This window comes from Hordeum vulgare, chromosome 4H, assembly GCF_904849725.1.
Source record: "Hordeum vulgare subsp. vulgare chromosome 4H, MorexV3_pseudomolecules_assembly, whole genome shotgun sequence".
In the NCBI taxonomy this organism is placed as follows: domain Eukaryota; kingdom Viridiplantae; phylum Streptophyta; class Magnoliopsida; order Poales; family Poaceae; genus Hordeum; species Hordeum vulgare.
The window spans coordinates 581,277,402-581,288,870 of NC_058521.1; the positions used below are offsets into that span (position 1 = coordinate 581,277,402).

General features: G+C 52.9%; 2 protein-coding genes and 1 pseudogene across 4 annotated transcripts; 2 read left to right on the forward strand and 1 right to left on the reverse strand.

Annotated features, from left to right (window-relative positions):
• The first annotated feature begins 777 nt into the window (after nt 1-777).
• Nucleotides 778-2,276, forward strand: LOC123447233 (protein STAR1-like). Of its 3 annotated transcripts, none has more exons than XM_045123817.1 (3): nt 778-1,024; nt 1,082-1,507; nt 1,625-2,276. In XM_045123817.1, the coding sequence occupies exons 2-3, from the start codon at nt 1,126-1,128 to the stop codon at nt 2,062-2,064; spliced, it is 822 nt and encodes a 273-aa protein (XP_044979752.1). In that variant the 5' UTR covers nt 778-1,024; nt 1,082-1,125; the 3' UTR covers nt 2,065-2,276. The 3 variants fall into 3 exon arrangements, with proteins under 3 accessions (XP_044979752.1, XP_044979753.1, XP_044979754.1); XM_045123818.1 differs by having other exon boundaries at nt 1,148-1,507; XM_045123819.1 differs by having other exon boundaries at nt 1,157-1,507.
• Nucleotides 2,277-3,057: 781 nt separating this feature from the next.
• Nucleotides 3,058-5,731, forward strand: LOC123450821 (annotated as a pseudogene).
• A 2,997-nt stretch (nt 5,732-8,728) lies between these two features.
• On the reverse strand, nt 8,729-11,258 carry LOC123450822. The gene is made up of 2 exons (XM_045127898.1): nt 10,994-11,258; nt 8,729-10,481 (listed from the first exon to the last, which is right to left on the reverse strand). The coding sequence occupies exons 1-2, from the start codon at nt 11,256-11,258 to the stop codon at nt 9,046-9,048; spliced, it is 1,701 nt and encodes a 566-aa protein (XP_044983833.1). The 3' UTR covers nt 8,729-9,045.
• Between the last annotated feature and the right edge of the window lie 211 nt (nt 11,259-11,469).

The window sequence follows — 11,469 nt, forward strand, 5'->3', positions numbered from 1 at the left end:
TGTGGGGCCTCATATACTCCCAAAATATGTCTTTTCAAGTCGGAGTTGTTTGAGGAGGAACCTTGCGGCGACGATGACGTGAAGACGGGTGGTCGGTTCTGGCGCTGGCTCGGCGCAGGTCCGGTGATTTTTATCCTACAATGCTCCTCCGCTGAGTCGAAGTTGCCTGGTCGCTGGCTAGTGTGGTGGACTGTTTAGCGTTGTCCGACGCAGGCCTCTACGCTTGTCTGTGATGAAGGCTACATCGGTGGTCGTCGATGGTGAAGTCGGAGTCGCCCTCGCGAAGGCGTGATGACAATGACGCCGGAGTACAACCTCAACGGAGCTCTTTTCCTTGGCGGCGTATGTGTGTTCTTATGTAGGTTACCATAGTGGCGGAGCCACCACCCGGCGACCCCGGACAGCTGCCCGGGCTCTACTCAAGAGTCACCACTGAGATTACATTAACTAACCTAAAGTGATTAGCATTGTCTCCGGGGCAAAGGGACGTCGGTCGGGTGTTTTTGTGCTCATGCCCGGGATTTACCAGTGAGCTGGCTCCGCCACTGGGTTGCCAGGTCGCCCTGTGTGCCTTGTTGTGGCGGGCGCATTGTGCTGGTTTTAGCCTGGTTTTTCGATTATTAACCGGATAACTCTCTTCGATCTTTTTTAATGAGATCGGTACATAAGAAACCGCGTTTTAAAAAAGAAAATCCAGACTAGAGATAATACGACTAGATCATTTTTTTTTCTTCTTTCTCTGCGTGTCCGCGGACGAGAATGAGGGGTGTAGATGCTCTTACCTACCGTGGCATCGTGGGCTAGTTTTCTATGAACTCTAGTGATGCAATGCAGGCGTCGAAAGCCGCCGCTGCCCACCTCGCTTGCACTTGCAGAGGAGCCTCCAATTATTTTTCTTTTAGTAGAAAGGAACGTGATTCCCACCGGGCGCGCACTCTCCTCTTCCTTGCGCTGTGAGATCTTCTCCACTGCACCTGCACGCACGATCCAGTTCCGATTCCAGTTCCGATGGGCTCATCTTCAGGTAATTCACCAAAGCAAACTCTGAGATGGATTGCATGATTGATTTGATTCCTTGAAGCCTTCTTGTTCTTGTATACATATGGTTGATCCATCGATCGATCGATGTATGTCGTGCCAAACGGAGCACGTACAGATGACGGTGCCATGAGGCAGCATCTGCTGGGCGTGGGCGTGGGCGTGGACGTGGACGGCCTCGCCGGCGCCGGGCCCAAGATACGGGTGCGCGGGCTGACGCTGCGGCCGCCGGGGCCGAACGGCGAGCCGACCGTGGCCGGGTCGGACCTGGACGTGCCGCGCGGGGTGGTGATGGGCGTCATCGGCCCCAGCGGCAGCGGCAAGTCCACGCTGCTCCGCGCGCTCAACCGGCTCTGGGAGCCCGCCCCCGGCGCCGTCGCCCTCGACGGCGCCGACATCCGCGGCCTCGACGTCCTCGCGCTCCGCCGCAGGGTCGGCATGCTCTTCCAGCTCCCCGCCATGTTCCACGGTACGCACCACGCATCTGCACTGCCACTGAGTTGCTCGATGAACGAACGAGATCTCTCATCTGAACCATCTTGTGTCCCCTCCCCTCCTTCCCCGGAGGACGGCCGTGCTGCTGCAGGAACGGTGGCGGACAACGTGAGGTACGGGCCGCGGCTGCGCGGCGAGACGCTGAGCGACGCGCAGGTGAAGGAGCTGCTGAGCATGTCGGACCTGGACCACGGCCTGGCGTCCAGGCCGGCGTCGGAGCTGTCGGTCGGGCAGGCGCAGCGCGTGGCCCTGGCGCGCACCCTGGCCAACGGCCCGGAGGTGCTGCTGCTGGACGAGCCGACGAGCGCGCTGGACCCGATATCGACGCAGAACATCGAGGAGGCCATCGTGCGGCTCAAGAAGGAGAGGGGGCTCACCACGGTCATCGTCTCGCACAGCGTCAGGCAGATCCAGCGGATCGCCGACCTGGTGTGCCTCGTCGTCGACGGCGTGGTCGTGGAGGTGCTCCCGCCGTCCGACCTGTCCCAGGCCAAGCATCCCATGGCGCGCCGCTTCCTGGAGCTCAGCTGAATGCTTGCTTGCTTGTTTGACTTTGGTCGCTGCAATCTTGCTTAATTCGGGGGGAAAAAGGTACATTGTTCAGTGTTTCGACCTTGCTTAATTCGGAAATGTCGCTGCAATCTCGCTACCACGACCAACCCATAAATGTGGTGTTTTTTTTTTTATTAAGAGATGACATTTTATTATTATTATTTAGAGGATGGCATATTTTTTACTTTTAATGACATGCCATTTTTTTCATTTATTTTTTTTTACCATGGCAATTTTAGTGTGTGATTTTTTTATGGATTTAAAAATAATAGAATCTTAATTGGGGCTTATCCATAAAAAATATTTTCATATTGAGGATGGCAGTTTTTACAGTTTAGCATGCCAGTTTTTCATAATTCAGATCATGGCAATTAGGATCTTTTTTGTTGTTGGTATATTTTTTTTCCAACAAAGGAGTGAGCAAAAGAATCTCCAAGGGCGCTGCCCCTGGCTGATGGCAGCCTACCTGGCCAAACAGGCCGGCCCGGCCCGGCACGGAAAGGCATGTCTGGGCCCGATTACCATGTGGGCCGTGCCGTGCCGGCCCATGTGCCTGGCTGCCAGGCCCAAGCACGGCACGCCTGCTATTCGGGCCGGCCTGAGGCACGTTTGGCCCGCCCCCTCCCGCGCGTTTTCGCCCAGATCCCGCCCGCTCTTACACGTTTTCGCCGACTCCCGCCCGCTGCCCCGCTCCCGTCGACTCCCGCCCGCGTTTTCGCCCCCAGATCCCGCCCCCTCCCGCGTTTTCACCCATCTCCCGCCCATGCCGGCCGACTCCCGCCGAGAAGCCCGGATCCCGCACAGCCCATCGCTCCTAATCGTGCCGGGCCGTGCTGGCACGCGGGCTCGGGGTGGCAGCCCGAGCACGGCCCATGGCGTGCTCGTGGCTGCCCGTGGCACGATTAGGCCGTGCCTGGCCGGGCCCGTGGCGTGTCTGGCCTGCGGGCTGTCGGGCCGGCCCGTTTGGGCAGGTTTGGATGGCCGTCAGTTATCTCAGCCTCCCCGTTGACCATAAAGCTCCGCATGCACGAGCTAGAAGAAATTCCGGCCGATTACCAGTCGAACTCCTCGTCGTCAAGTCGCAACACCGGCACTGATCCGTTGGTCAGTTGCCCTCACCTTCCTCCCCACAGGCAAAGTCCAGCGTCGCAGATCACAGCCATCGCAGATCAAATCTAGACCTGGCCCAGGCGCCCAGCCACCGCGGGCCATGAGCGACACGTCGCCGTGCACCCTTCTGCTGCCCTTGGACAAGCGCTGCCTCTCGACAGCCGAGGAGATTCGGGCTGACCTCGAGGGCAGCGACGCCGGCGCCAAGGCCGACGCCCTGAAGCGCGCCATCATGCTCCTCGTCAATGGCCACACGGTCCCCAACCTCCTCGATCGCCACCGTCATCCGACACGTCCTCCCCTCCCAGGAACGTATCATCCAAAGGCTCCTCCTCCTCCTCTACCTAGAGTTCGTCCCCGACGAACGGGACAAAGTCTCCGGCGAGATCATCCCGGAGATGATCCTCGTCTCCAGCAACCTCCACCACCCCAACGAGCACGTCCGCGCCGTGACACTGCGGCTACTCTGCCGGCTGCGCGAGCCCGAGCTGCTCGAGCCGCTCGTGCCCTCCATTCTCGCCAACCTCAGGCACCTGCACCCTCTCGTCCGCCGGCACGTTTTCTCCGCCGTCTCAGCGATCCACCGTCGGCGCGATGGCCAGCGGCTCATCCCAGACGCGCCGTCCGTTGTGGAGCGTGCTCTCGCCATGGAACAGGACCCAACAGCACGGAGAAACGCATTCCTCGTGCTCTGCGACTGCGACCGCTCGCAGGCTCTGGCCACCAGGTACTTGCTCGGCGATGCCGGCCGCTTCGCCCAGTGGCCTGCCCTCCTCCAGATTACTTCTGACTTCTCTTGCTTTCGGTTTCATGGAACTCATAATTCATTTGTACTGCCTAATTTCACTAAATCTTTCACTAACTTCTACTTAAATCATAAGAGTGATGTGATACATGACCACAATCGAAGCGTATTCCTTCACTAATCAATACAGTCGTGAATTTTCATCCCAAATTAAATCCTCCAATACGGAAATGAACAATTTCCTACTAGGCATACTTTATATCCTTCAATAAATCTTTATGTCAGTATGCAATCACTTATATTAGGAAAATTGGTCGATAACAACGCCTCGTTAGTTCTATTATTTTGTAATCCTAGCTAATATCAAAGCCATAGTCTCTGTCTTTTGGGGAGCGTATTGAATTACTGTTCTGCGATTCCCTATATTCTGTTAATTTTTTGTATTTATTTCTGTAGGTGATGTGCCAACTTGAGTTAGAAGACGAGGTCCGAGATGATTTAAAGTCTCCAACGGGTCAATTTATGAAGGGTGCAGGTTGTGCAAATAAATTGAACCGCCCTCTTCAGTTGACAGGGTTCAGTGATCCTCTGTATTCTGAAGGATATGTTACTGTCAATCGATATTATCATACTGTACTCGACATTACAGTCATAAACCGGACAAAAGAGACAATGCGGAACCTGTGTTTGTAGTTTGCAACAGCGTGTAAAACCACAGTAGTTGAGCGCTCTCGCAACCACGCCGTTGCTCCTCGGTCAGTCAAGAAAATCCAGGCCAGCATTAACCTCTCTTCAACAAACCTTGGAATTATAGCCAGTCGCGTCGTTTATGAGACTTCGGATGCAATGGAGTCTTCAGAGGTGATCCTAAAAGATATGAGCGTTAACATTGCGGATTATATGGCTACATGTACTGATGTAGTTTTCCGCAATATGTGGGCTGAATGTTGCTGCAAGGTCAAGGTACAATACAATAGATACTTATATTTTCTTGAGCTCAGATGCCTTGTTTTAGTTCATTGCATTTCACTCTGCTAAAAAAAATTAGCGTGTCTTGCAATCATTTTTCTGATCTTTTCTAGAGTAACTCATATGTGTTTGCCTTATACCACTAACTTTACCGTTCTTTTTTTCATCAGCTGAAGGTCAATACCGTGCTTCATGATGAGAAGGAATTTGTGTATCTTATAATCAACTCAACAAACATGACGTGTCTAACACCAATCTATGTTCAAACTTAGCAATCTTGCTGTGAAACTTACACCAATGTGCATCGTATATCTTATTACGTGCTTCGTGTGAAACTTCGACGCCAGGCCTGCGCTTGATGGGGACTGCGGATTCGTCGCTGCCAATCTCTACGCCAAGAGCGTGTTTGGGGAGGATGCTCTGGTGAACATCAGCGTGGAGAAGCAGGCGAACTGTGAACTCAGTGGCCACATTACTATACGTGGTTCTTAATTTGGCGCATGCAGTTATCGTTACACAGCAGGCTACGGCCGACGCTGCCATGAGCTTGTCAGAAGCGTGTCACAAGTACTGTCGTTAACCTTACAAACTAGATGGTCATCGTTACTGATGTGAGTGTGAAGTGGAATCATCTACTCCCCTGTTCCTAAATATAAGACCTTTTACAGATTTCGCTATGAACTACGTATGGATGTATATAGACACATTTTAGAGTATAGATTTACTCATTTTGCTCCGTATGTAGTTCATAGTGAAATGTCTAAAAGGTCTTATATTTAGAAACGGATGGAGTATGTTATACTATTATATCAAGAATTTCGACTTCAGGCCACTTCTTTTGAGTATCACTGCATAATGCCCAACCCGCTGCTGACACACTACTGGAATCGACCAAGAAACCCGGCAAATGCCCCAAAATAACTCGGCAAAGGACATTCAACGTACACCCTCCATGCAAAGCGGAATTCGCCGAAATCCAACCCTCACGCACCCGGCCTTTCCCGAGTGTTTTTTTGTGGTACTCAGCGAATATTCGTACTCGATGAAAAATAGCTAACAGATGACACAAAGGGTAAAAATTGGTAGGTTTGCACTCGACAAAAGCGATGGCTTTGCCAGTTGCGCGCGAGATGGACCACGACAGTTGCTTGCCGACCCGTGCCAGCTGAGGCTGGGGTAGGCGGCGTCGTCAGGATGGGTTGTCGACGATGCTGGGCAAGGGACTTTTTCAGCCGGTTGGGGTTATGCCCGTGATATTTTTGGCATGGGGAGGGAAAGTTTTCTAGCCATGCCCCCACCCAACACTAGAAGACAAGAAAGATGAAAGGAAAAAGAGATAAAGTGGGTGAGGCATGCACATGGATGGCCCTGTTGCATGCAAGAGAGAGGGGGGGGGAGGAAGTAGGAGGCTGATAGTCAGCCTGTTGCATGCAAATAACAGCGCCGACGCTCACGGACGCCTCCGATGCGCTGGGTTCGGCCTGGGACCGTAGGGGCCAATTTTGGCTCTAACCGGCGAAAAACAGGTTTCTGGGGGCACGACTGGGACGTTTTTGGTCCACCGACGACAAAAAACGGCCTGAGAATGGCGTGTTGGGGGCACGGCTGGAGATGCTCTAAAAAGAGAGGGAGAGGCGAGAGGATAAGTAGAAAGGAGGGAGAGAGAGAGGCAGAGCCGTTTGATCTACATTATGGTTTGATGTAAGTCATATCATCAATCCGTGTATCTTTCTCTGAACCAATCAGAATGTTTCTCTTTTTGCCGAACGCTACAAAGTCCATTTTCGGCTTTCTTTTCTTTTCTTTTCTTTTCTTTTCCTTCACTTGGCACAACTTATAACTACTTGGCAAAGTCTGTTTTCTCTGGATAGCTTTCCTGAGTAGTTTGTTCATAGACCTGGCGTTTGTCCCGTGCTTGTTGGGAGCAATAGATATGTGATGGGCTTTTTGTTTTTTATATTTTTGCGAGTAAACGATATATGATGTTAATTATATCCATCCTGTTTAAGAACGCATCATCGATCATCTCATGAATTAATTCTGGAAACAGAGCGTGGCTTCATCTCTGGCGTTCATATCCTGAATGGATTGAAGAAGGTGTTTTGCTCCTTCAAGCTTCTATACATCCTGCACCAAGGAAATTCGGCGGCTCTTAGCATGAGTGTTGGGCAACGCTACGATGCAATGCCTGATTTCCTGGCTGCATGTTTGCATTCGGAGTGTAATCCAACATTGCATAGTAAAACCTGGATTGCTCCGTAGGATCATAATTTGCAGCAGTCTGAACTCCAAATTATCGTAATTTCATAGGTGTTGCGCTAGTGTGAAAACAAGGAACTTCAAAAGATACCGATATATGGCCTGACACTACCATGGATGGTCAGGCAAGAGTGGACCAACATATATATGTACTCCCTCCGGTCCTTTTTAGCCTGGATATAAGTTTTGTCGGAAGTCAAAGTATCTCTACTTTGACCAAACTTATAGAAAAAATTAACAATTCACCATGCCAAATCAATATTGTTAGATTCTTTACGAAATGTAGTTTCATAATGCATATATTTGGTATTGTAGATATTGATATTTTTTAATATAAATTTGGTCAAACTTTGCAAAGTTTGACTTGACCGAAATCTAAAACGCGGAGTAAAAAGGACCAGAGGGAGTATATGCAATTCTGTTTCCTAGACAAAAAAAAATACGGTATCTTATCAAGATCTAGACAAGTTAAAAAAAGTGGGAATACACTGACTGAAGTTGGGGATACATATGGAATCATTTGGCACAAGGGCCCCACCAGTGAGAACTCATGCCTCTGGTAAGGACCACATCATGCAGCCTCAATGCCATTTATATAGAGCAATGAACAGCATGGACCAGTGGTTAACGGTCAGTCTCCAAATATACTAGGAAACACAAACTAACAACAACAAAAAGCAACAGTTTGACGAGCAGGAAAGTTCATACACTGCTTATTGCCTTTGTGTAGATTGTTGCATATGGGCTGTATGTCTTCTTGATACTACACAAAACATTTCCTGACAATGCTCAGTTGCTGAAAATGCTGCAGGAACCTGTATGTCTGGCTACATGTTTGGGAGGCGGTAACAATGTTGCAAGTTTAGAATGGTATATACCTTTACTGGTTTGAAGAGTGAAGAAGAAAAATATTATTATCAATGTAAATACTTACACCTGATATTAATCTGCACGGCACAGTCCAGATTCCATTTATAAGCAATATCTTATAAGAACAGAGCAAAAAAACCCAACTTAAACTAAATCTTCCCGACTCTACTTTGGGCTTAACAATGTGGGTATTACTACAGAAAGAATGTAGCTGAACAACTTGCAGGGTTAGCCAGTTCTAACAATCTTCCTTGCATAGACGAGTTAAAAAAAAATGGGAATACGTTGAGGTTGGGGATACATATGGAATCATTTGGCACAAAGACCCCACCAATGAGAACTCTCATGGTCATGCCTTTGGTAAGGAACCAAGGACCACATCAGTGCAGACTCAATGCCATTTATGTAGTAGCAATGAACAGCATGGACCAGTGGTTAACGGCCAGCCTTCAAAATATAGGAAACAGAAACTAACAACAAAAGAGCAAGAGTTGCAGAGCAGGAAAGTTCATACACAGCTTATCCCCTTCTTTGTGTAAGTTGTGTAGCATCTGGGCCATATGTGAATAATAAGACACAGCTGCTGAAAGTTCTCTGGCTTGTGATCTTGTCCATGGATAGGGCATATGGCATATGTGTTTGGAGGCAGCAATATATTTACAAGTTTAGAACAGTATATACCTTTACTGATTTGAAGAGTTAAAACGAATATTATTATCAATGTAAATAATTACACCTGATACGCTAATCTGCACAGCACAGTCCAGATTCCATCTATAAGCAATACTATCTTAAAAGAACAGAGCAGCAAATCTGCAACTTAAACTAAATCTTCCCTGACTCTAAGTTGGGCTTAACAATGTAATACAGAAAGAATGTAGCTGCTGAACAACTTACAGAGTTAGCCAGTTCTAAGAAACCAAGTAAATTCTGAAGAAAAAGTTGCTTGTGCTGCTGCCATCTTCTAAAATGCATGGCATGGGCTGCGAGCATTCAGCTTGAGCCACTCAAACAAAACCAAAAAGTCCTCTTCCAAACAAGCGCGAGCTTCTCCTCCTCCCCCTGTTTGCAGTTCTGTTGCTCCTCATCGGCGTCAGATAAAACCGCAGCATCCCATTATCGAAGTTCCCAGGGGAAGTGTAATGCACGCTCCTGCTCCTGCCGATCCTGCACTCCTTGTTCTTGAGCCAATCCGCGCGGAAATTCTGCGCGTCCCCGTTAACCGCGGCAGCTTGGGAGCTTCTGCTTGAGCTCTGGCTTGCTCTGCCTGGAAGTACCGACCCGTTGCTGCGGCCATGCTGAATTTCGCCATTTTCGATGTCTGTCGTCTCCCCATTTTTACACCTCCGAGTTTCCCTCCTTGACTCAGAGAAGGACCGTTCGAGAGCGTGCTCCCCCTTCCTCACGAACTCCTTGAGCGGGCTAGTGATGCTCCGATCCCACACCCTGCTCCACCTGTTGGACCTCCGGCGTCGGACACCCGAGGCCGCCGCAGTTATCTCCGGGCCGGCGTCACTGCAGCGCCTCGTCTCTCTGAACCTCGGCCCCTCGCCGGCCACATCGGCGGGATGCCCCCCATTCCTGCTCTCTGATGCCACCCCGGCAGCAGCAGCACGGTCCCCATTCCTGGCCTCTGCTGCAACCCCGGCAGCAGGGAGCTCCTCTGCATTGCTCTGCCTGACCCTGGTGACGCCGTCAGGCGGGTCGTCTAGGCACGCGAAGGAGCAGGCGAAGGCCCTGCCGACCATGGAGCCGTCCCAGGAGTGGCGGGGCGGGTCCAGGGAGGAGGAGGAGCGCCCCCTGCCGCCGAGCGGCTCCCGGCACACCATCCACTCGCAGGAGCGGCGGAAGCTGGCCCTCCGCTCCACGAGCGGCGGCGACGGCCCGCCGCCGCCGGCATCGCCGGGATGGGGATGGGGATCCAGCGCTCCGGACGGGCGCGAGGGCTCCTCCTCCTCCCCCTCCTTGGCATCGCGGCGCCGCGCCCCCCGCCTGGGCAGGATCGCCCTGAGCCAGGAGGCCCCCTTCCAACGGCTCCCGCGGCCTCCTCCTCCTCCGGGGTGGTCCGCCCTATCGGGATCCCTGGCCTCGGGCGGACACCGCGCGGCGCCCTGGCGGTCGGCGCCGGAGTCGTCCATCTGGAAGAGCAGCATCAGCGTCCTCCGCAGCTTGCCCTGGTCTTGGTCGCCGGAGACGGGGACGGGGTGTGCGTCGGGGTGGCGGTGGGAGGGGGAGGAGGAGGATGCGACCTCGACGATCTCGGGGTGGGCGGGGCTGCGGACGGAGGCGAGGCGCTCGACGAGGCAGGAGGAGCAGACGCCGGTGATGGGCTGGGCCGGGTGCCGGCCGCACCGCCGGCCCGCCACCGGCTCCTCCGCCCCCGGCTTCGGCAGCGGGTGCGGGCCCTCCGCCTCCGCCTCCATTGTGGTGGGGGGAGTGGAAGCTGCGGAAGCAAGAGGGGGGGGGGGGGGGGGGTTGGGTCAGGGTGGGGGGACAAGCACAAGCGGGCGCGACGACATTGACATTGACATTGACATGGCTGCCCCTGCCCCGAAAGCCGAAAAGAAAGAAAAACCCTAGGCTAGGCTAGGCTAGTGCGGAAGTGGTGTGGCAGGCCGACGGGAAAGCGACTTTCGGGAAAAGGTCCGAGGAACGGGACAAGGCGCAGGCGGAAGTGCGGGCCTGCCCTCGTCGTCGTCGCGCGCCGGACGACGGCGACCGGGGGGACGGACGGACGGACGGCCGGAACGGTCGGTGGCGCGCCGCGAACCGGAGGGCCCGATCCAGCCGGGGAGTTTACGCGTGCGTGGTCCAGGGCGTGCGCCGAGGGCTGGACCTGGGCCCTGGCTGGCTGGCGTACGTGCGTACGGCGCGTGGCAGTGGCAGTGGCGGCCCCGTCCGTTTGGGAGGATCACAGGACTCGCGGCGCCGGATTTATTATGTCTGCCTGCGCACCGGCCGGCCGGCGGTGGCCGGGCTTGCGGCAGGCAGCACGTACAGTCCTACTGCCACGGACGGCCGCCCGGCTGTCCCGGATCCCGGACGCCGCCGTCCTGCCCCCCGCCCGCCCGCCCGCCAGCGACAATTTTGAAAAGACACGCGGTACAAGTACAGCACGTACAACCTCGATGGTAAAGTAATAAACAGTGAGAAACATAGTTAAGCCAAGGCCTCTCGTGATAACGACTTGATCAGCTGCTAATGTTATTATCAATGCCATCGCAACAGCAAAACCCCTTTCTCTGTTGCTTCAGTCAGCGCGGGAAAAAAAAAAGACAAACTGCCTGATTCTCAACTTCTCAGCCAGCTTGATTTTCTTTGCCGCCTAATAACCATGGCAGCAACCAGGGTCCAGGGGTACAACACTAGCAGAACCACAAGGTCCAAGCGCGCAATCAAAGGCTGCACTCTCAGCAGGAATCACACAGACC

Excerpts from the sequence above, each read along its gene's own strand:
- LOC123447233 (XM_045123817.1), top strand. The coding sequence starts at position 1,126 with ATGTATGTCGTGCCAAACGGAGCACGTACAGATGACGGTGCCATGAGG. Across the intron at positions 1,508-1,624 it reads GCTCCCCGCCATGTTCCACG|GAACGGTGGCGGACAACGTG; the intron begins GTACGCACCACG and ends GTGCTGCTGCAG.
- LOC123450822 (XM_045127898.1), bottom strand. The coding sequence starts at position 11,258 with ATGGCATTGATAATAACATTAGCAGCTGATCAAGTCGTTATCACGAGA. Across the intron at positions 10,482-10,993 it reads CGGCCACCGCCGGCCGGCCG|CTTCCACTCCCCCCACCACA; the intron begins GTGCGCAGGCAG and ends TTGCTTCCGCAG.